Source organism: Manduca sexta, chromosome 26, assembly GCF_014839805.1.
Source record: "Manduca sexta isolate Smith_Timp_Sample1 chromosome 26, JHU_Msex_v1.0, whole genome shotgun sequence".
Classification (NCBI taxonomy): domain Eukaryota; kingdom Metazoa; phylum Arthropoda; class Insecta; order Lepidoptera; family Sphingidae; genus Manduca; species Manduca sexta.
The window spans coordinates 18285417-18309800 of record NC_051140.1 but is presented as its reverse complement, the minus strand read 5'-3'; the positions used below and the strand labels follow the sequence as shown (position 1 = coordinate 18309800).

The following is a 24384-nucleotide window of genomic DNA, read 5'->3' as shown; positions in this document are numbered from 1 at the left end:
CACTTGAGTAAATTAGGATCTACACTCGTGTTCTTTAATTTTAAACTTCAAAATACTCTGCAATATTGCATTTCGAACGTCACAAAGACATTTAATAATAGAAAACTACAGAGTACCGGTAGCGATATTGTTGGGACAACCTAACGGTTGCTAATCGCTATATCAGATAGTCTTTATAAGCTAATGTTTTTTTTTTTTTAAAACAAAATAATAAAATTGAATACAATACACAACATTGCATTACAACAGTGATCAATACATTTTTAGATTAATATGAATGATTTTTGGATATTAATATGAAGATTGATCGTTATTCGTGATAAATTCCGACGATTTTAGTCGCTTTATCCAGTGTCCTATAAGCTGTACAGTGTATAAGTTTACACAGAGCTTCGGGAGGGACTTCGCCATTTGGTCGTTATAAACGATGTCGTTATAGCCGGTTTCAACTGTAAGTAAATATAAACTACGCGCACATGCCATAATTAGATGTATACTGCAAGTTTGAATCTATCTACGTAATGTGACATCACTAGCAAAGCACAAAAAAGTAATTCCCCGAGTTCTAATTGGGGATTTCAGAGGTTTGTGATAGCATTTATTTAGAAGCATAGACAATATTTTCATTTATGTCATATCAAAGAAGGTATTCTGTTATAGTGATTATCAATTAATCATGTTTCCACATATAGATGCATTTCGATCGATCTTTTTGGTTTACGTCTCCAAGATATCCATTGTTTTTAATAAACGTTTATTTTCATATTTTTGCTTTGGCAACACCTTTTCACATATCGGGGAAATCTAAATATATTGTCATAACGGTTAGTCAGACTCAACGATAATAATTGTTTAAATACGGATGTATTGGACATATGGTCAGTCAATCGTAATTACAGTTTCATACGATCGGCACAATAATAATAACATGGTACGTAACCTCTCTCATTTCTTAAAAATTGTAGCATCTTTGTTCCTATTTTATTACGACGCATGTAATATTTCGTTTATTGTGTTTGAACTATTTTAGCGGTTGTTATTGAGTAATTCTACATGAACCTTTCTAGCCTTAACGATCTAATGTTTCTGAGAAATTTAGGGCTCAATTTTGATAGAAATGGTATCAAACATATATTGCATTAGCTATCACATACCTACCATAGTTATGTTTGGTACCTAGATAGATCATACACATGGGTACTAGTACTACTAGTAAATACTGTGGTCATATTTATAAAACCTCTTAACGGCTTATTTAATAAGTAAATATAATTATTTATTTTAACGTGTTATGCGCAATGATTAGTGTGATCGACTGATGAGATAGTCTTGAGTCATGCGCATGCCTCAGTTTCTGTTATGATGAACAATTGTCCAGATCACGTAATTTGCGCCATAGTCGACTAATAAAACGGCGTATTCATCTCTTGTCAGTGGATTGTGAAGTTTAGTAATAAGTTATGTAGTGCATTTGGTTATTTATCAATACTATGTTGGCTGAAACAAAGAATGAAAGTATTTGTAATGCGTCACTCGTCGCACTGCATACTCGTAAAACGTTGTGGATGACTGGCGTCGAGATGTTCTGAATTCAATTACCAGAACGTGTAACATATCGTATTTTGTAACATAATTTGCTTATGAATGACGTCACAACACAACTATGTGACAAACCGCGCCGCGGACAAGGGGCAAGCTATAGTCCAGAACAATAAAAATCTGGAGCATTTTGATAGTTTCAGTATAGCTTGGAATTACTTGATTGCTAACTAATAAATAGGTATAATAATAAGTACTTAAAGTGCATATATCAATCGAATGATAGAATGCGCATTGCGATAATAAAATGGCGCATCACTGATTATAATAATTTTATTTGCAAATGAAAGACAATTGGTGTGGGTAAGGATGTAGAGAATAATGATAATTAGCTTAAAGTGAGATCATTACCTAGACAAACACATTGGTCTACTTTTATTTAAAGTTTATTTATACTTCTTTATGTGACTATTTATGTGATTAATTCAATTTTTGTTGTATATCGACTTCAATTAGTACGTAATTTAAAACCCGCAATCCCTGATAAATATTAACATCACATACAACTTTTTATTTGGCATTACGCTTTTTATTTATTACGTAGTGTTGCAATATTCATTACCCTAAAACATTAAGTTGTCCCGTCCCATAATGACCAGTGATTACCCGAACTATAATGTCTTTCAAACCCCAAACATAGTACTTGTACGGTACTTCGTGTTTGAAACAGACGTCATCGTATTTGCCCAAAGTTCATGAGAGATGTAGTAACTACCACTTTATATGGGGCATATAATTTGCCCCACTTTTTATCCGCGACTCTAGAATGTGCAATGAAAACGTGGAAATATAGAATGCATTAGCTTTTCGGTATGGATAATTTGTTATCAGACGCCAAAGCGATTCACCGAATGAATCATGAAATGACGTAAGATAGGTCTTCTATATGCTTTGTTATAGGTGTTTATGTTGGTTTCAGTAATATGCACATTTCCGCGTAGATTTTTGCATTTTGTAACGTTCGTAATTGAGACCCAACTAATTTTGCCCTTCTAATTACCTTAACTGTTTATGCTCTTCATTTAATATTTTTTTTTTGAATTTAGCCATAAAAATAGCTCAAAATCTCAATTCGATTTCTTTATATTTTTAATATATTTTTGGCAACTTATAACAACGGACAATTCATTGGAAACTTAAAATTACTGATTGTATCACTTCACACTTTGTCATATTTGTACGACCTAGAACTTGATAGACTAGTCTAGATGTTATGATTCATGATTTCATAAGGTTATTAAAAGACCATGTTGATAATAATTAGTAGGTACCTATCTAATTACAGTTAGTCAAAACAAACTTGTTTATCTACGTTTCGTTTGAAGGAGTCAGAATCAAATAACGCTATAGTTAACGGACACCAGGAGCAGGATATTCAAAATATCAAACATCCACTGGAACGAAAATGGAGCTACTGGATGTACACTGACAAGAGCAGCGTGTGGGAGAAGAATCTCGTGAAGTTGACCACATTCGACACCGTTGAGGACTTCTGGTGGTATGTTTAAATAAAAGCTTGCATAAGTAGGACTTAAAAATATTATCGAGTCTAATTTTCATGTAGACATCAGCGGCGAATGGTAAAATTTTCCGAAAGAGAACCCGACGCAATATATAAGCCATAGGGATTAATATGCATCAATGCGGTCGGTGAATCGTTCTAATGATAATCTAACATAGATTACAAAAGGGCAAGAATCAGGTTATGTGGACCCTTCGCCGCTGGTTGACATTTATGTGAATAGGCAGGATGTCAGAGTAAATTGGTGGGCGTCGCTTTTCCACGCGATATACAGGTATTATGTTTATAATTTCTTATTCATGTTTCCAACATTAAAATTCTAACATATTATTATGTCTATTCAACTTAAATCTACTTCGTGAGAATAGAATGTGCAATTTTGTTCATAATGTCCTCAAGGTCTATTGAAATACCCATAGAAACTTGTATTGTAATAATAGTTGAAGTAATTCCATTTTTTTTTAATATTTTCCAATTTTCTTACAGTCTTTACCATCACATGAAATTGCCGACTGAGTTAAAGGTGGGGCAGGATTATATGGTGTTCAAGGATGGCATTACACCCATGTGGGAGAACGAAGCCAACAAAAAAGGGGGAAGATGGATCATTGGTTTCGAGAAAAAAACTTTCAAAGAAATGGATAGAATTTGGTTGGGTGTGGTAAGATATTTTTTAAGACTGAATGACGAGACAAGCTTTTTTTTTGTTTGATGCATTATGTTTATACATAAACATATCTGACTGCCTCGTTGGCGTTTTAACGCGTACGCGGTACGAGTTCGACTATCGTGCTGTAGTCTGGGTTTGAATCCTAGGTCGAGAGAATAGTTATGACGGGATTTTCTATTTTAAAAATTACTCAGTCGCAGTTCGGAGTCAGGAAGTTAGCTGTGTGCTAAAGTGCTTCGAAAAGCATATAAAGCCGTTGGTTCTGCTTTTGATTCTTCTCCGGTCATGCCGGATTGTCGTCTCCGCGGACTATGAGAGTAAAGCAACAGAGAGTGCATCTATGTAATTGGTTTATCTCTGTTGCTATTGGCCGCCGTGGTCGAAATTCGGTTAGGAGGTATTCATACATAAATAGGTTTATCATCACCCTGATGATCTTGAATCTCAAAGCTCTGAATGGCACTGAGCTGCACTCGTCATCCTAATGAGTCATTAGACTTAATATTTCATAATGCTTAGTAGTTCCACTCAACACCATGTCCTTCAAACGGAATATAACAGTTAAGTGTTTATACACTACAGCTCAAAAGAAAACATGGTGGAACTTATTCAGATTCAATCTTGCATACGAGAATTCTAGAAAGAGATCTTTTAGAACTATTTTTTAATTAAAAGTGTGGCTAAAACTAACGAACCTAATTAATTTACATAATAAATATTGCATAGCGATCAAAAGGTACACATGATGTAAAATCCGCCATATTGGCCTACGAAAGTGTCACATCGTCTCATCTCTGCATCAACCAATGATTGACTGTTAGAAAATGCCTCAGGCATTAAGTCCACCTGTATACATCTACTGTATAAATTTTAAATAATAAATATCCGGTCTCAAACAGGCCGACACAATTATGTCGACTGGCGACGCGTAAGCATGTCTCATTACTCAAACATTTGCCGCGTCCCACGCCACATAACATCATGTGCAGGGTTCCTTTACGATGCTCCTATAAAAATGTATTTTAAGGATTATGGACCTTACCAGTAAATATTTTAATCAGTAAATAAGTTATTACAGTATCATCTCTTCGGCTTTAAAATTACTTGACCCAAGGCAAACGATAAAATGTCTATTAATTATAAACACTAGTCATTAACGTTTCCTGGTGAGGAGGAAGTCAAACAAGATGTAAACTGAACTACATACATTATTGATACTAGGAAATAAGTGCTTTATGAATTGGATGTGAAACAATCAAGTGGGTCTGATGTTTAGCAACCTCCACTGTTGATAAATCCGTTATATTCTACCTGCATTAATGGGTAGAATTGGGGGCAAGTCGGACCTTTAATAATAATTACTGGCGGTAGGTCTCTCATATGTGAGAGTTCGCTTGGGTAGATACCACTGCAATGTCTATTTCTGCCGCCAAGCAGCTGTGTGTAGTCACTGTTGCGTACTGGACATAATAAGACTTAACATCTTATGTCTCAGGATGTTTTGTTGGGTGGTGTTTCTGCTGTTTATGGGTGGTCGTATCGTTTACCATCAGGCGAACGGCAAGTTCGTCTCGTCATTCAAAGCAATAAAAAAAATATATAAGTACTCTCATTCATTATTTACATTAGGTGATTAATAATGTGCTTTTCACGTCTCTTTGCATGATGTCATTACCTTAGTTTATTCGGGAATTTAGTTTGACTTCATTTGTTTAATATCTTTGTAAATGCATGAATTTGACAAATGAAAATAAATAAAATAAAATAAGGCTCTAAAAACCACTTACCATAAAAAACCTAACACCGAGTTCTCACTTTACGTGGTATCAAATCATTTTTGTAATTTGTAAACGTGTTGCGTTTCTTTGTTGCAGATTTTGCTGATGATTGGTGAAAACTTCATGCATCCTGATTTAGTTTGCGGAGCGCTCGTGAACGTGAGAGCGAAGAGTAAAATTTGTGAGTATTTCAAATTCTATACTAGTGTCTTTGCATATATTTGGCGCTATTTTTATTAAAATTTTGCTCCCTTGTTTATAAATCGTAATGTTCGGATATTTGTTAGGAGTAAACAGTCAATCACGAGCGTAACCGCGAACAACACAGTATGCAATATTTTCAAGAAACTCTATTGGTAGGAATTAAACCATTAAATTAACTGCTAGTTTTTACCTCAAGTAACATTTTTTTTTCATTATAAAAAATATTTATATTTTGATTTACAGGTTTGTGGACGAGGAGTGTTGACGAGAAACAAAATTGTGAAGTAGCAAGAAAAATCAAAAACCGCTTGGGACTATATTCAAGGTTACACTTTTATATGCACGAGTCAAAAACTAGTCTATATTCCGTTTAGGATTTCGTTTTGTTGTTGTTTTTTTTATCAGAATCAGCGAGATATCTTGCCAAAGGAATATAATATGTTATTAATTTTGTATCTTAGTGTAGTCGAAGTGTACCTTACACTTCGACTATTCCTGCCACTAAGTAAATGAGTGTTATAGGTGTTATTGATAAGGTATTCTTATTATGAAGTGGCTCGTCGTCTCTCGAACAAAATAGTCACTTAAACAGACATGTTCAGGTATTTTTAGATGTAAATAGAGATTACTGTAGCTATCAATCGTTCACTTAGTATTATCTTTATACTGGAAGGTTACAATACTCATGCAATAATAAAAACTTTATTCATTAAACATATGAGAAGACGAAATGCGTTTACAATATGGTGCACGTTCGTGAGTTGGTCTGGTTTCTTATCTCTGTTTCGACTGTCTCTTCAACCTTGTGTATCGATTTCTCGGCATTATCCACACCTTCGTTTACTGTTTCTGCAACAAAAATGTTTTTTTCATTGTTATTAAGTTTATGTACATTGGTAATAATAAGTGATCGTTTATTTAATGAGGTTTGTTTACTGTAACAATTTTGCAAACCTATAAAACGCACACATTAGTTTAGTAACATACACTCACAAAGGTGATGATATGGAATTGACTAAAGAGGACTGAGTGGTTGGAAATTGCTTAAATTTCTCTTTTGAAATCCGATTTCCCATTTGGTTCCTTAGATTTAGCCACGCGCCATTTTTGTAATAAATCACTAATCACATATAAGGCGACTGAATTGTTACCCTCTTATTCATAGACGTTATTTATCAAAGGACGGAGCATTGTTGCGATAACAAGTCTGCGTCTCAGCTTTGTTTATCTGACAGCTTGCTGTTTGTTCAGCATTGTTTATATTAGCCAATCACAACGGCCCTATGTCTAGGCATTGCGAATGCTGCCATGCCGTCAGCACGGAGAAATAGACTTGTTATCACAGCAGTGTTCCGTCCTTAGATAAATAACGTCTATGAATAAGGGGGTTAGTATATAGCGATACCTGCCAAGTTTCTTACATTGGTCATGTTAATGGGTGACTTACGAAAATAATTTCGTGCTAAATATTTGTAACTTAGATAATAAGTTTAATCTTTGATAATCATGATTTAATGTTACGTATATTGTATAATTAAAAGGCTTTAAACATTAACATAGTGAAAATGTGTGATATTCGAAATATTGTACCTATTAGTTTATATTATATAGATTTAATGTTTCGACTATTTATTATTGACTAGCTTTTGCTCGCGGCTTCGCCCGCGTGAAGGTGTTTTCCAGGATAAAATTCCACTGTTTGATAAAAGTCTTGCTACATATTTTCCCGGTACTTATAGGTTCAAACTAATTTTATCCCCAATCTATAATTTCAGTTCAATCAGTCGAAAATCTAAGAACATTTATACAAACTTTCATCCCCTATTTTATCCCCTTAAGGGTAGAATTTATCAAAATCCTTTCTTAGGGGATGCCAACGTCATAGTAGCTTTATGCATGTAAAGTCTTAGCCCGATCCGTCCAATGGTTTGGACTGTTCCTTGATATATCACTGTCAGTCACCTTTGAGTTATATATTATATTAACAACTGAAGTTAGCTAAAATTGAGTTTCTCGAAGCCGACCACTATTTATGTACTATGTATTTTGAGACTATGCAATTTTGTCGCGTTCGCGATTCACTTTCACTTTTGTTGAGTTTCAGAACGCGATATTAGATCCTCCAACGCGCACGCGAATTTGAACTTTATGCAGCGGTAATAAATTACAAATTGACTCTCCATTTTATTTAGAAAACGTTTGTATGGGAAATAGAAAAATGCTGTTTTGAGGATTTTCCCGGCAATTATTCGAATTTTTCTCACCTTTTAAATCTTCCCTAGACCTCCACGAATAATTCAAGACCAAGATAAGATAAATCCGTTCAGCCGTTCTCGAGTTTTAGCGAGACTAACGAACAGCAATTGATTTTTATATATATAGATAAATGTTTAAGTAAATTACGTATATTAAAAAAAAAACTATTTTTGAGAAGTATTTTTTTCCAATATCCCGATATCCAGTGCGGTTTCAATCAAATCGAGATTTTAATAATGCTATACAAACTAATTACAATAAAGTTAAAATAATTGCACGTTTACGTACCTACAATGTTTTCTTCAATGACTTTGCCTTTTCCCATACACGAGTTTTCTTTATCTCTTATCGACTGGAATAGCCGTGCAAATCGACCTTTCTCTTGTAACTTGTTAACTACAACATCACTATCTTCACGATGCTCTGCGTCCACTTGCATGTCGATGTGATCGTCACTCCTAACTATCGGCATCACAGCTTGTGTCTTAGCTGTCTTATCACCTTGTGGGCTAGATTTGTCCGAACCGCACGGGATCGTTTCGTTTTCGGATTGTCCAGTTTCACTTTTTTCGTCACTGTGTTTACTTAAAACTGGACTGATTTGAGATAGATCTGGAATATGTAGTAATTCTGGAAGTATGGGCGTCTTCGGCGGCGGCGAATTTGCGATGTCATCAACCTGACTGGGTACACTCAGAATTTTCTTTGCTTCTTCGTGTTTTCCAGGAGATAATGGTACGGATTTCTTCACAAATTCTTCGACCACTTCTACTTTGTCTTTAGCTGCGTCAGTCACATTTTTAACTGTATCATCAATTTTATTTTTAGTTTCTGCAGTCACTTCTTTGGCTGTATTTTGTATATTTTCGTAGGCTGTGTCTACGACAGTGTCCATGCTTTCAATGACGTCCATTGGTTCAATATGCGACATACGGGAGGGTCGATCGATTTCGTCTTTGTTTATGTCGGCCACGTCATGCGTGCTACCATTTTCGGTCTCAAGGTCGTTTATGTTTACGATATGCGACCCGCTGACGTTTGCTTCTAATGAGTCTATCGATCCGGTCTCCTCGTTCGTATTGCCGTTCAAGTGGTCGGGTTCAGTATTGTGTTGTGCTTCGGCGTTGGAGTTGATCACGTCCTCTGTCGTGTACGGTTCTTCTATTTTGTTCATCACTGGTACTTTTAAGGGCGGCAGCTCTGCGAGGACGATCTGCCTGGTGGTTTCGTTGACGATGTTGAAGTCGTTGTTAGTAAAGTCGGCATTAGAGCCCTTGGTGGCGGTGAGCAGCGTGTGGCAGCCGCCGCACGCTACGTTATCAACAATGTGCCCATTCATCGCTGTGACCCGCTTAGGTGTGTATTGATTGAGTACGACGTCGTGTGAATTGGCGTTGTCGATATCCTCCAAGCACAGTTTGTTGTGTCGCGCCTCGCCACACGTGTAAAGTAGTCCGTTGTCTGGAAACAAAATTTAAGTTTTAAAGAGACTGTCAGCCTCGAAATAAAAACGAATACTGAATAAAAAAATAGGAAACTTTCGTGTCGATCGTACATTAACTTTTATAATTATAGGTAACAATAAATTCCACTGAAAACCGAGTTAATAGTAGTGTGCCTATATAACTTAATGGCTGAGTGTACTCTATCGCGACATTTCAACCGCACATTGAACTAACAGCGTTATTTGCTCACCTGTAACAAACGCCGTGTGCATCGCCCCGCAGGCGACCAGTTTTAACTGAAACCCGTCGAACATTTGCTCCATATCAATTTCTTTGGGTTCAGTGACATATTCGATGTCTCGGGGCATTCCTAGTTGCCCTTTCTCGTTTGACCCGAACGCTAGTATTTTGGTCTCGTCCATTGACAATAGAAACGTGTGTGAGGCGCCACAGCAAGCGCTTTTTATGGCCGTGTCTATGGGCAGAAGTTGTGGCACGTAGACGGTGATAGCTGTGTTTGGAAGGCCTAATTTTTGGTTTTCGTTGTCACCGGTAACGAACACGGCACCTTTGCCTAAAAGTTATTAATATCATGTGACAAACTGTAAACAGTTATCTGTTCATAGGAATCGAATTCCAAGTCCATTGCATAGTCCATATGCTTCAAAGAACTATGCCATGTGTTTTTACCATGAGTAAACCTCATATCAATTTTTGTTGATTCATTCAATATCGACCCATTGATTGAGTAGTGGCTTAGGTTTTAAATCCGAAACCGTGGGTTTGATTACCCAGCTGGATTATAAAATATTTCGATTTAAGGACATAAATGCGACATGTTATTTTTGTCATAATTTCAATTAAACTTTCGTGTCATTGATTCTATTAACTTTTGGATTAAAGCGCGGTTTAGATTATCAACTTGTAGAAATCGACTTCCGTAAGCAAGTTTTACCGTGTGAACAATCATGGCAAGTTGACTTCTACCTACTAATTTGGAATTTACAGGACTTATGGCGTGTGTATAAAAGTATTGAAATATTGCCGTTAGTCTAAATGTATCTGAAAGTTCTTTTGCAGTATATTGGTGAAAGAAATTGCTAATCTAAACTTAGTTTCATGGTTTATAAGTGTACTGACTGGTAATGAAAACGGTGTGGTAGTATCCGCACTCGACGAATGCGATGGTCTCCATGAACCGCAGCTCCGTGAACTTGACGGCGGAGCGTGTGTCCTCACCCAGCCCGAGCTGCCCCTCCGAGTTGGAGCCGCACATGTACACGCGACCCTCCTCTGGTAAACATTAGACGCAGATTATATTGGTAGGCCTTTCTATTACGAAATTGGCTCTAATTTAAATGTTTATGGTTCTTTTAATTTTTTTATTGAATGACGAGGCGAGCAAGTTAGTAGCTTTTGATAAACGATACCACCGCATACACAATTACAAAACAAAGTACTGCACTGCGGTCGTCATCCTAGAACATAGGATGTTAGTCTGGATCGACACTGTAAGTCAAGTTTTAAAATGCGAAATTTAAGATACCCAATACTGATTATATTTTTTAAACCGGAACATAATTATTATGCATTTAAATTGGAGTGGTTCCTGGTATCTAAAGATGCTGTTGTTATTGTTGAGTATCGTGACTGTAAGCCTATAAAAATATGCGATCCGTTGCTAGGGAATGTTTACCAGTGAGTATGGCAGTGTGGTTACTCCCGGCCGACACCTGCTTGATGGTGGCGGGCTGGTTGAGTTCCACGTACTGTGGGACGGTGTGATGTTCCAGGTCTCCTGTGCCGAGTTGACCCTCGTCGTTGCATCCCACTGTGTGTATCGCGTTTGTGTCTGAAAGATATGGTTGTAGTAGAAACTCTTCAATTATAGGGCCTAAATGACTGTTGGCACAAACACCTTCTACTACTGATGGATTAGACTTTAGAGTTTACTATGCTGGTGTCTGGGTTACTACCCAGATCTACTGATTTCGCATAGTATTCTTACGAAGAATTATAACTAGAACCCAAGCTAAGCTATAACCTTAGCAATAATAATTAAAATAAATAATTTTTAAACAAAATATCAGCGGAATTAGATGCGTTACTCGCTATAAATGTCTTTAATGTTATACCTAATGTAGTTAGACATAAAGGTCAAGTTACCTGTAACAAACACAGTATGCGCCCGCCCGCATGCGACGAACATAGCTCGCTGCGGCTTCAGCCATTTTACGCAGCTGGGCCTGGTCACCACTTCTTTGTGTCCGAGCCCCAGTTGGCCCCAGGTGTTTGCCCCGAATACGAACACTCGTCCATTCTCTGCAGAAAAAACATAGCTTTTATGTCTGCGAAGAGCAAATAGAAGAGGAAGTAGTGGACTTGAACTTGGCAAGCTTATATACTATGTAAAGTTAGGCAAAACACTCTATACTATAATTATTTATTTAGTCTTATAATTCCGACATTTAATTCGTACTTATATATTAAATGAAAAATATTTTAACCTTGAGACAGTTTTGCAGTAGCAGTGGTTAAAAATAAAGAACACGAACCATAAAAATATTCGATTATAATAAATACAGCATATTATATCTAAAAAAATTAAGGTCAGAAATAAACTGAACTAAGAGTGATTAACCAAAATCGTTTATTTGGTAGAGCAGCAGCGTACTGAGGGCTGGTCTTGGATTCAATTACTTGGTCAAGCAACGAAAGAGGCTGAATTTGATCCCTCAGAGAAAAGCAACGCCAGGCACGTTGCTTATCTTAATAAGTAACCTAAATCCATTCTAAAGCATTCTTGATATTGTGTTGACTACACACTAGAATGTGATAATAATGACAGGGTAAGGGTACATAAGGTTAGATTGTAGAAAAAAAAAGAAGGTAGGGTAGATACTTACGACATATAACAGCGCTGTGCTCGTCACCGCAGGAAATGGCGACTATCGGGTCGTTCTTGATGAAGAAGTGGCTCGGCTCGTTGTCCGCGAAGTGCGACTTGCCGAACGTGAAAACCGCACCGGTTTCTATTCAACAACATATAAATAACTACTTAATTATTGAAATACAGATTTGTATAGAAAGTTATGTGGATTTTTGTCTACTAAATATAGACTGTAGAGATCTTTATTCATCGTTCGGTTTAACATTAAAAGAAAACAGTGTGAGGATGCCTACATACCTGAGAATTCTCTATAAAAATTTAGAAGATACGGGAAATCTTCGAACCCGCACTAGGCCGGCTTGGTGGACTTATGTTTATACCCTTTAAGAAATAGGAGACAACCATGCTCAATAGTGGGCAGTATATAATTACCGTGTTTCTTGGATCAAATTAGTAACGACGCGTATGGGCGATGCTTAAAATTATAATCATTGTTGACTTAATCTATTGGGTATTTAATACTCTGTAATAACTATGTAAAACAAAGGTTCAATAATAGTGGTTCGAAATATATTCGTAAGTATAAATTTCCATTTGGTTTAGTTATTAATACCTACAAATAATTAGTTTTATATACAAAAGAATAATAATGGCCGACGTCGTTCCGAGAGCTAAATTACTTCCAACCCGGCTATTAAAAGAAAGGATTATGACGTCATAAAGTTCCAGCCAAAATCTTTATGTATCGTGGAAAAAATGTAAAGCGTTATAAAGGCCGCGTTATTTCCGCCGAGTGACCTTTAACTTTCGGCTTAACAAATGATTGATGAAGTCGCAAATTAACGTAAGTATATTCTGAGACTGGCACCTTAAGAAATGACGCGTCTAATATTTATTCCTTATGCATGAAAAACTAGTATGCTAGCTTGAATCTAAGTTATTATTCAGCGTACATCGTTCTGGGTCTGTTTTCGGAGTATGTATGTGTAGTGTATGCAAACTATGCGGAGTATTATGGCACTATGGGCTGAGGTTGTAAGAATGACATTGGATACGTCAGTGGAAAATAAACCATGCTAACAACTATTAGCTGTGTTTCTTTACGCTCCAAAGGACATTACAGTGGCGACGAGGATTAAAATAATTATAATAATAATTAGTAGACAATTATATCTTGTGCGCAAATAGTGTCAATAGTACTATTTAAACGATGTCGATCGGTAAAGTACGGGAGTTTGACGTGCGGTCAGGGGTATGGAGTTCTTATATAGACAGATTGAACATGTATTTTAAAGTCAACAAAGTAACGGACGATTTGAAATTACCAACTTTGATTGCTACGATGGGAGACGAGGCGTATGAACTACTCGTAAATCTCGCCAGTCCGAGTAAGCCGTCTGAATTACAATACGCCCATGTATGCGAACTGTTACGTCAGCATTTACAGCCGACGCCATCTTCGTTGGCGGAAAGATACCGATTCCGACAAAAACGTCAAGGATCGGGAGAAGACATAGCCACTTTTGTTGCGGAATTAAAGAAACTATCGCGGGATTGCAAATTTAAAGAAAAATTGAATGAAAATTTGCGCGATCAATTCATATGTGGTCTTAATAGTGACGTCATTCGGCAAAGGCTTTTTGCGGAAGAGGATACAATAACATTCGCTGAGGCGGTTAAATTAGCACAATCCTTGGAGGCGGCGGAACGGGATGCAGCAATCGTGGAGTCAACCAATGGGGCAGAGGCGATGCATGCGATGAAACAAAACACGAGCAGTAAAGGTTGGGCGCGCAGAGGAGGATCATACAGTACACCAAGCATGCGGACCAGAGCTGCGGGTGAACGCGCCGGCAGCGCAGGAGCAGGTGCGTTAGCAGCAGAGCCGAGTACGTCGGTTCGTCAGTACGGAGAGCCGAGGGCGTCTGTTCGACAGTACGGAGAGCCGAGGGCGTCTGTTCGCCAGTACGGAGAGCCGAGGGCGTCTGTTCGTCAGTACGGGAAATGTACGGCATGCGGAAGGACGTCCCATTCCTTCACCGTTTGTCGATTCCGGAACTTCACTTGCAGCAAGTGCCACCGAGTTGGTCATTTGCGACGGGTGTGTCCCGCGGAAAATGCGGATTCGGCCCAAATGTCGCAGGAGTGCACCTACTTTGGAGGAGCGGAAGCTGGAGAGTTTTCGGACAACGAATATGACGTCATTCACAACAGTAGCAGAGAGGAGGATGGAAACATCGAGGAGCAATTAAATCTCTTAGCGTTAAATAATTATAAGGCAGTAAGTTTACCAATATGTATTGAAGGTACTAAAGTTAATATGGAAATTGACACAGGTACCGCCATATCATGCATAAGTAAAAAGACGTATGACAGACTTTTCACTCATTTACCCATCGAGAATGATAATACAATATTAAGATTTTATGACGGTTCTAAAATTAAGCCTTTGGGCGTTATAACACCAGATGTAAATTTTAATAATGTCAATAAGCGGCTCGAATTATTTATTATTGACGGTGGCATGACGTCGTTATTAGGTAGACAATGGTTAGCAGAATTACAGATAAGCATTCCTCTGTTTAGTTGTAATCGGATACAGGGAAATAGTAATATTCATGTTAATAAAGAAATATGTTGCATTCTCGACAGATATAAAGAAGTATTTAGTGACGGGCTGGGACGGTACACGGGCGGAAGGGCGACGTTGCGGGTGCGAGAGGGGGCGGCGCCGATATACCATCGTGCGCGGCCGCTGCCGTATGCACTGCGCGAGCGCGTCGACGCGGAGTTGGACCGTATGCTACGCGACGGCGTCATCGAGCCCATCGAATGCTCCGACTGGGCCTCTCCTCTGGTGCCTGTTTTTAAGGCTGACGGTACATTGAGGATTTGTGCTGATTACAAAGCGACCCTGAACCCGGTTTTGCTGATCGATCGTTACCCTCTACCAAGGATTGAGGACGTTTTAGTAGGTTTAAACGGGTCGCAATTCTATAGTAAAATAGATTTATCACATGCATATAATCAAGTAGAACTAGATGAGTCTCGAAAATATACCGTAATTAATACTCACCGAGGATTATTCTGCTACAATAGGCTAGTTTTCGGGTTGGCATCAAGCGTAGGAGTGTTCCAACGTATTATGACTAATTTGTTGCAAGGTATACCGAATGTACAGGTATTCTTGGACGACGTTATTATTGGTGGGAAAACACGGAGCGAGCATTTAGCTGCCCTCGAAGAAGTTTTCAAGCGCTTATGCAGCCACGGGTTAAAATTCAGGAAGAATAAATGTGTTTTCCTTGCACAAGAGGTTACGTATTTAGGATTTGTCGTATCAAAGGATGGTATTAAGGCCGATAGTTCAAAGATCGATGCTATATTAAAGCTAAATCGACCACAAAATGTTAGTGAACTCCGATCATTTTTGGGAATGGTTAATTTCTATGCTAAATTCATTAGGAATTTTAGTTCATTGTTAACTCCATTGCATAGATTATTAAAAAAGGGTATAGTATGGCACTGGGATATTGAAAGCGAACAAGCTTTCAACGGAATAAAAAGGAAATTGACCGGGGCGGAAGTATTAGCACATTATGATCCCGATAAACCCTTGATCGTAACGTGTGACGCAAGCCCGCACGGAATCGGGGGGGTTTTAGCGCAGCCAAGCGCTGGCAGCGAGCGGCCGGTCGCATACGCATCCCGTACACTGACCGCAGCTGAAAAGAATTACTCGCAGATACATCGCGAGGCTTTATCCATAATTTTTACGGTAAAAAGTTCCACCAGTACTTATACGGACGGAAGTTCATATTGCGTACAGACCATAAACCCTTGGTGTCTATTTTAGGTCCTAGTAGGGGCATACCAACGATGACCGCTAGCCGGATGCAACGTTGGGCCGTAATTCTCTCGGCATATGATTATGAGATAGAGTATATCAAAACTTCTGAAAATTGCGCGGATGGCCTATCAAGGTTACCGGAAGTGACCAAAGATTTCCAATGTTACAAGGACACTATTCCCGAACAAACTTTTTTGCATTTTGCACAAGAGGCGCTATTGTTAAATTACAAAGAGGTCAAAATACAAACGGCAAAGGACGTCATTTTAGCTAGGATATTGACTTTCATTCGCGATGGTTGGCCTGAAGCTTGCGAGATCACCGCTTTGCGACCGTATTTCAATAGGAAATCCGAATTGTACGAAGAGCTAGGATGTGTGATGTGGGGGCATAGAGTAGTAATACCTGTAGGTTGCCGCGAAAAGGAGGATCATACAGTACACCAAGCATGCGGACCAGAGCTGCGGGGGAACGCGCCGGCAGCGCAGGAGCAGGTGCGTTAGCAGCAGAGCCGAGTACGTCGGTTCGTCAGTACGGAGAGCCGAGGGCGTCTGTTCGACAGTACGGAGAGCCGAGGGCGTCTGTTCGCCAGTACGGAGAGTATGGCACTATGGGCTGAGGTTGTAAGAATGACATTGGATACGTCAGTGGAAAATAAACCATGCTAACAACTATTAGCTGTGTTTCTTTACGCTCCAAAGGACATTACAGTGTTGTAATCGGATACAGGGAAATAGTAATATTCATGTTAATAAAGAAATATGTTGCATTCTCGACAGATATAAAGAAGTATTTAGTGACGGGCTGGGACGGTACACGGGCGGAAGGGCGACGTTGCGGGTGCGAGAGGGGGCGGCGCCGATATACCATCGTGCGCGGCCGCTGCCGTATGCACTGCGCGAGCGCGTCGACGCGGAGTTGGACCGTATGCTACGCGACGGCGTCATCGAGCCCATCGAATGCTCCGACTGGGCCTCTCCTCTGGTGCCTGTTTTTAAGGCTGACGGTACATTGAGGATTTGTGCTGATTACAAAGCGACCCTGAACCCGGTTTTGCTGATCGATCGTTACCCTCTACCAAGGATTGAGGACGTTTTAGTAGGTTTAAACGGGTCGCAATTCTATAGTAAAATAGATTTATCACATGCATATAATCAAGTAGAACTAGATGAGTCTCGAAAATATACCGTAATTAATACTCACCGAGGATTATTCTGCTACAATAGGCTAGTTTTCGGGTTGGCATCAAGCGTAGGAGTGTTCCAACGTATTATGACTAATTTGTTGCAAGGTATACCGAATGTACAGGTATTCTTGGACGACGTTATTATTGGTGGGAAAACACGGAGCGAGCATTTAGCTGCCCTCGAAGAAGTTTTCAAGCGCTTATGCAGCCACGGGTTAAAATTCAGGAAGAATAAATGTGTTTTCCTTGCACAAGAGGTTACGTATTTAGGATTTGTCGTATCAAAGGATGGTATTAAGGCCGATAGTTCAAAGATCGATGCTATATTAAAGCTAAATCGACCACAAAATGTTAGTGAACTCCGATCATTTTTGGGAATGGTTAATTTCTATGCTAAATTCATTAGGAATTTTAGTTCATTGTTAACTCCATTGCATAGATTATTAAAAAAGGGTATAGTATGGCACTGGGATATTGAAAGCGAACAAGCTTTCAACGGAATAAAAAGGAAATTGACCGGGGCGGAAGTATTAGCACATTATGATCCCGATAAACCCTTGATCGTAACGTGTGATGCAAGCCCGCACGGAATCGGGGGGGTTTTAGCGCAGCCAAGCGCTGGCAGCGAGCGGCCGGTCGCATACGCATCCCGTACACTGACCGCAGCTGAAAAGAATTACTCGCAGATACATCGCGAGGCTTTATCCATAATTTTTACGGTAAAAAGTTCCACCAGTACTTATACGGACGGAAGTTCATATTGCGTACAGACCATAAACCCTTGGTGTCTATTTTAGGTCCTAGTAGGGGCATACCAACGATGACCGCTAGCCGGATGCAACGTTGGGCCGTAATTCTCTCGGCATATGATTATGAGATAGAGTATATCAAAACTTCTGAAAATTGCGCGGATGGCCTATCAAGGTTACCGGAAGTGACCAAAGATTTCCAATGTTACAAGGACACTATTCCCGAACAAACTTTTTTGCATTTTGCACAAGAGGCGCTATTGTTAAATTACAAAGAGGTCAAAATACAAACGGCAAAGGACGTCATTTTAGCTAGGATATTGACTTTCATTCGCGATGGTTGGCCTGAAGCTTGCGAGATCACTGCTTTGCGACCGTATTTCAATAGGAAATCCGAATTGTACGAAGAGCTAGGATGTGTGATGTGGGGGCATAGAGTAGTAATACCTGTAGGTTGCCGCGAAAAGGTATTAAAAATAATCCATGAGCCTCACATGGGGATAGTCAAGTCGAAAGCCTTGGCTCGCAGTTACGTGTGGTGGCCCGGTATTGACGAGGCGGTGGAGCAAGCTTGTGGCGCGTGTGGAACGTGCGCTGCGTTCTCGGATGCACCTCCACGCGCCACACCGCATCCCTGGCCTTGGCCGACTCGGCCGTGGACAAGAGTGCACCTGGATTATATGGGACCTATAGCAGGGAAATTATATTTGGTTGTTGTTGACGCTATGTCTAAATGGCTAGAAGTATTTAGTGTACCGAGTACGGCGGCGGGTAGCACTATTGCGAAACTACATGAATTATGGAGCAGGTTCGGTATCCCTAAACAAATAGTAACAGATAACGGGCCTCCATTTACTAGTGGTGAGTTCGCAAATTTTGTTAGGCGGAATGGTACGGAGCACATATTTACAGCTCCGTATCATCCTTCATCTAACGGGGCGGCAGAAAATGCAGTGAGAACCTTAAAGAAAGTAATAAAAAAGGCGGTTTTAGAACGTAAAAATGTGGATCGGACCTTAAATACATTCTTATTACATTATCGAAACATCGAACATTCTACCACAAAAGAAAGTCCAGCGGTATTATTAATGAATAGAAGGTTGCGAACTCCGTTAGATATTATTAAGCCAGACCGCGACCCACACCTCGGCTTAAGCTGATCGATGTGTCTATGTATTACTTTACTATTCTTGTCTAAGACCTTGAAGTCCCTTACACCCGTAGCCTTAGCCACAGTACCAGGAGCCCACTTCTCCGTCATCGAATGCTGCCGGTACCAGATTCTCTCCCCAACTTTTAAACTTCTATTTTCACCCCGACCGTCGTTAGTTTGACGTTGTTGCGCTCGATGCACATAAGTGCACCTGGATTATATGGGACCTATAGCAGGGAAATTATATTTGGTTGTTGTTGACGCTATGTCTAAATGGCTAGAAGTATTTAGTGTACCGAGTACGGCGGCGGGTAGCACTATTGCGAAACTACATGAATTATGGAGCAGGTTCGGTATCCCTAAACAAATAGTAACAGATAACGGGCCTCCATTTACTAGTGGTGAGTTCGCAAATTTTGTTAGGCGGAATGGTACGGAGCACATATTTACAGCTCCGTATCATCCTTCATCTAACGGGGCGGCAGAAAATGCAGTGAGAACCTTAAAGAAAGTAATAAAAAAGGCGGTTTTAGAACGTAAAAATGTGGATCGGACCTTAAATACATTCTTATTACATTATCGAAACATCGAACATTCTACCACAAAAGAAAGTCCAGCGGTATTATTAATGAATAGAAGGTTGCGAACTCCGTTAGATATTATTAAGCCAGACCGAGAAAATAATGTGCATCGAGCGCAACAACGTCAAACTAACGACGGTCGGTGTGAAAATAGAAGTTTAAAAGTTGGGGAGAGAATCTGGTACCGGCAGCATTCGATGACGGAGAAGTGGGCTCCTGGTACTGTGGCTAAGGCTACGGGTGTAAGGGACTTCAAGGTCTTAGACAAGAATAGTAAAGTAATACATAGACACATCGATCAGCTTAAGCCGAGGTGTGGGTCGCTTGTTATCCCCACGAGTTCTAGGAGTCCAGACCTAATATAATGGGTTCAAGTCGTGAGAATGAGGCGACCCCAGTTCAAGAACGTTCACTTGTAACGGGTTCTCCAATATCGCCATCTATAGGGCGGCAGCTCGGCGTAGGCATATCATCGCCGAACATTTCGAGTGCAAATGAACATCAAACACAAGATGAAAAGTTTAGTACACCGCCCACTACGCCTGTACTATCCCAGTCACGACCATTGCGGAAATGTAGATTAGAGAAAATTGTTAGTTATAAGGAGTAGACCGTTAAGATTAAATTAAGTCGGGAGAGATGTAGTGTATGCAAACTATGCGGAGTATTATGGCACTATGGGCTGAGGTTGTAAGAATGACATTGGATACGTCAGTGGAAAATAAACCATGCTAACAACTATTAGCTGTGTTTCTTTACGCTCCAAAGGACATTACAGTATGTATGTACATTCCAGAACAATTTTGTAATACATTGTCAAAACATGTTATGAATTGTACATAAATCTTAGAAATCTCTGGCCATGTTTAAATAATGTCGACATCCTTTCTTCGTAGTTTTTAGTGTCAAACGAACATACTTTTAAATGTCGTAAATCTAAGCTATTTGTTATGAAGAATTAACTAACTGATTTTCTTGTGTGTCACATTATTAGCGTAGGTAATACCAGGTATGAGAGTTCTGACCAGTTCGTCTTCCGGGGTTACACACATAGCCCTTCGTTGTTCCCTTCACCCTGTGGAAAGACTTTGTCCAAAGTGGCGGGCGGCCGACTCGCTACCGGCCAATTAATGCCTAAGCAAAGTAGTATTTGGTTGTTTGGGCTATAAATTTGAAACCACCTGTAGTAGTCTTTCAAGATTAGCAATAGTTGCCTTTTATTAAGAAGCTGATTCCTTCGTTCAGTGATAGACAATTTGGAAAAGGACTGTAAATACTTAATGCTTAATAAAATGTTCATTTAGTATGGCAAGTTAGGCAGAGTACTTATCGGCATTATAAGACTTAATATTTAGATATTATCTTGCTTTAGGGTGACCAGCGTAATGGAATACATACTGCTTTGTAATTCACGTTCGGGTGGTTTTACTGTGAATGCCCAACCGTGTTGTTTGACATCATGCTTGCGTCTGTCATCGTTAATTTACTTAAAACATGGAACTTCTGATACCTTAAGATTTGGAATCTGCACTGCAATAGGGAGCTTTTCATGTAGTATTCCGTAATTTAAATAATAATGGTTAGGTACTTATCATGCTAAGACAAAAACCAAAGCATAACAGTGGATATATTATCAGGGAAAATATTTTGAAAACAAGTTTAGGAATAACAAAAATATATGCCACTTATATATCATACAAACACCATTTACTGAAAGCTGGAAACAACCCACTCACTAGTTCAATGAAACCACACTCGCATGCAAAATCCACATTAGCGTTGTTTTTATTATGTTAATATTGCGTTTGTAAGCGGTATGCAGTGTGTAATGCGTCGGAAACAACTCGCCGTATATCCTACGGTATCATATCAGAACCTCGGGGCTTATAATTAGATCTTCGTGTATCTAATTTAGTAATAGTATAAAAATAATTTACGCAGATGGAATTTTATTTCCTAGTAGGGCAAGTTTAATCTGTGTCAGATTTTTGATTAATACGATAGATTACGAGAGATTGTAATTAGTTTCTGATGGTCCTTATTCTCTAGTGCAGTCTAAATTCGGAACGCCCCCGTGATGCGTTATCTTCGTGAAATTTGCGTGGAATGACATTGTGTATGCGAATTTCTATAGTCTTAAATGCGGTTTCGTGTTTGTTATGTACTGTCAAAATAACTTGTGGCGTAAATAATAAGGCTCAAGATAGCTTATTATAGAGGACGTTCATTGGTTGCACTTATGACTCACACTTATTCCAGAGATAAAAAGATGTGAGTTTCAGATGAAATGTGGGGAATGGGGAATTATTTTTCAAAGTACATCGAACAATTTGCTCCATATCCTTATATGTTTTCTAACAACAATCTACCAAGTACAAACTTTGCCAAGTGATTAGTAGCTTTATCCCTTGGTATGAGAAATTTCTTCCTCCATTACCGAACTCCACAGTCAGCTTTTCTTACTTAGCCAACAAACTTTTCTTTTAATAATGTCGATCAATATTGTGCGAGACTTGAGACTTCAATGATCATTTTTGCAGCAGACGCGAAAGTACCAGGTCCACATAAGATCTGAACAATGATATATGTAACGGTACATCTTTTGATAGGTTAGTGGCTTGCAGTTACAACCGCTCGTTTATAATTTAAATTATTTCATGATTCCTGAGAGGCTTGTGCACTCGTATGGAAATTTAAAATTTATTTATTACCGATTTTGGGAGTATATGAATTAACTGCTCTAAACAAAAATAGAAAAAAAACTACTGTAGAGGTTTGAAATGGAATTGGAATATTATTCATTATTAAGTTTGTACAGGTGGTATACAATCTCTGCTTACTTCAGATAAATAAAAAAATAATAACAAACAATATGGTTCCCACTCGTTTATTGAATCACGTAATCATTATCAGTTAAATTTCATTGTCTCACCTAAAATATTAGTTAATGTAAATTATCTTACAAGTTTATTGCACATTATCGATGATCGGACGCAACAAGGCCTACAGCGACAGGAAATCGATACAAAATGCCTATTTATATATCGTAATTGATGAGTGAAGTTTCCGGAAATCCATATCCATTCATTCCTTAATCCCTTGTCTTAAGGTTGATAGTGGATTCACAGTTTTGGAATCGTAAGTTTTTATAGGCGATACCTTTTTAAAATTAGGTGACCTGTGTACTAGTTTGCTAGCTACTATAAAAGTTATCCGCTATCATCACTATCGTAACATGCACGGTGCGGTAACGCGTAATATTGAACACTTGACCCCATGAATGTTGATTTATGAACGTTTGACCGAGTTATAGAATTGTGTGTTGTTTTCTATGAACATCCATATTCATAGAAGACATAAAACTAAAATGTTTGATCAGAGGAAATTTATTAAAGGTTACATTTTTATTTCAATTTGTATGATGGCATTCGCGAGGTCACATATACGATGCAAGAGTTCATATGGTACTAGGCACCATCATATTATACATTTCCGTCGGTTAGCAATAGTGCAAGCACTGTCGTCTTCAATTTTAAAGGAAATTGTAGCCAGTGTAATTACTGACCATAAAAAGAATCCATATTTTGTAAAATAAAAAAATGACATGCGAGATGACGAGCGTGCGCAGTGCAGTGGCATGCAGTATATTGTTATTGTATGATTTGATGGAGGTGCTACTTTTTATCGAAAGTTCTATTGTTTATCACTAGGTATGCGACTTGTTAACTTGGTCATTCATTTGTATGAAAATAAATATTAGCGATATTATGTTAAAAGTAGTTAAACAATAAAAATATAAAAATAAGTTGAAGAATAATCGAATGTATTTGACTATAAATAAGTAATGAACGAATGAATGAATGTCTTCCACTTTTACTTCACTCTTATAAATTATGCATTCTTAGATATGAATTATGTGTTGTCGGACGTGTCGCGACGCTTTCCACGAATTCTAATGACATAAGATCCAAAGAGAGCGTTATGCGTTTATGACTCATTGCTTTATTGCACTGCGGACCAATACGAAGAAATTATATTTTTAATCAAAAACATTACATATTATTTATAAGTTCTTAAATTAAAATCATACATTAAAAACCAATAATATCGACATGGTATGTAAATGATTGCACTACATAATAAAATTGCTTTAGAAATTTAAACGAAGAAAACTTTGAGGTAGACAACTTTGTTGAAATTGTTACCAATGTCATAATATTCAATTTAAAATTGGAACATCAATGACAATCATGAGTGCGTTTGTGCCAGTAATAAAAACAAAACTTAAGTTGAACATCATGTTCCATATTCAAAATAAATAACATCATTCACCTGGTATGTCATCGGTCATGTTGATGGTTTCCTTCGAGCAGTAGTCAGTACACAGTGTGGAGACCGACAGCCATGGTCACGGATCGACCGGCCGGCCGCGGCGCTAGCACTGACCGCTGTCCGCCACATGCCACCCCTCAGCTTTAAAACACCACTGGCGTTCGGTGGA

At 38.7% G+C, this 24384-nt stretch overlaps 2 protein-coding genes across 3 annotated transcripts; one reads left to right on the top strand and one right to left on the bottom strand.

Annotated features, from left to right (window-relative positions):
* Positions 1-813: 813 nt before the first annotated feature.
* On the top strand, positions 814-7394 carry LOC115455235 (eukaryotic translation initiation factor 4E1-like). Of its 2 annotated transcripts, none has more exons than XM_037443070.1 (5): positions 814-931; positions 2925-3097; positions 3608-3782; positions 5666-5750; positions 6017-7394. In XM_037443070.1, exons 1-5 carry the CDS (start codon positions 863-865, stop codon positions 6145-6147), a joined length of 633 nt encoding a protein of 210 aa, XP_037298967.1. In that variant the 5' UTR covers positions 814-862; the 3' UTR covers positions 6148-7394. The 2 variants fall into 2 exon arrangements, with proteins under 2 accessions (XP_037298967.1, XP_037298968.1); XM_037443071.1 differs by having other exon boundaries at positions 853-931; positions 2885-3097.
* Positions 6460-24384, bottom strand: LOC115454372 (X-linked retinitis pigmentosa GTPase regulator). Its single transcript, XM_037443072.1, has 8 exons — positions 24216-24384; positions 12381-12506; positions 11641-11796; positions 11171-11326; positions 10615-10767; positions 9725-10048; positions 8318-9490; positions 6460-6622 (listed from the first exon to the last, which is right to left on the bottom strand). Exons 1-8 carry the CDS (start codon positions 24232-24234, stop codon positions 6510-6512), a joined length of 2220 nt encoding a protein of 739 aa, XP_037298969.1. The 5' UTR covers positions 24235-24384; the 3' UTR covers positions 6460-6509.

What these genes read in the sequence shown, in the direction of transcription:
- LOC115454372 (XM_037443072.1), bottom strand. An exon ending in GCACAGCGCTGTTATATGTC is followed by an intron (nt 11,797 to 12,380) that starts GTAAGTATCTAC and finishes TTTTTTCTGCAG; the next exon opens with AGAATGGACGAGTGTTCGTA. An exon ending in GCATACTGTGTTTGTTACAG is followed by an intron (nt 11,327 to 11,640) that starts GTAACTTGACCT and finishes CATATCTTTCAG; the next exon opens with ACACAAACGCGATACACACA.
- LOC115455235 (XM_037443070.1), top strand. Translation starts at nt 863, where the DNA reads ATGTATTGGACATATGGTCAGTCAATCGTAATTACAGTTTCATACGAT. An exon ending in GGCACAATAATAATAACATG is followed by an intron (nt 932 to 2,924) that starts GTACGTAACCTC and finishes TTTCGTTTGAAG; the next exon opens with GAGTCAGAATCAAATAACGC. An exon ending in ATAGAATTTGGTTGGGTGTG is followed by an intron (nt 3,783 to 5,665) that starts GTAAGATATTTT and finishes TCTTTGTTGCAG; the next exon opens with ATTTTGCTGATGATTGGTGA.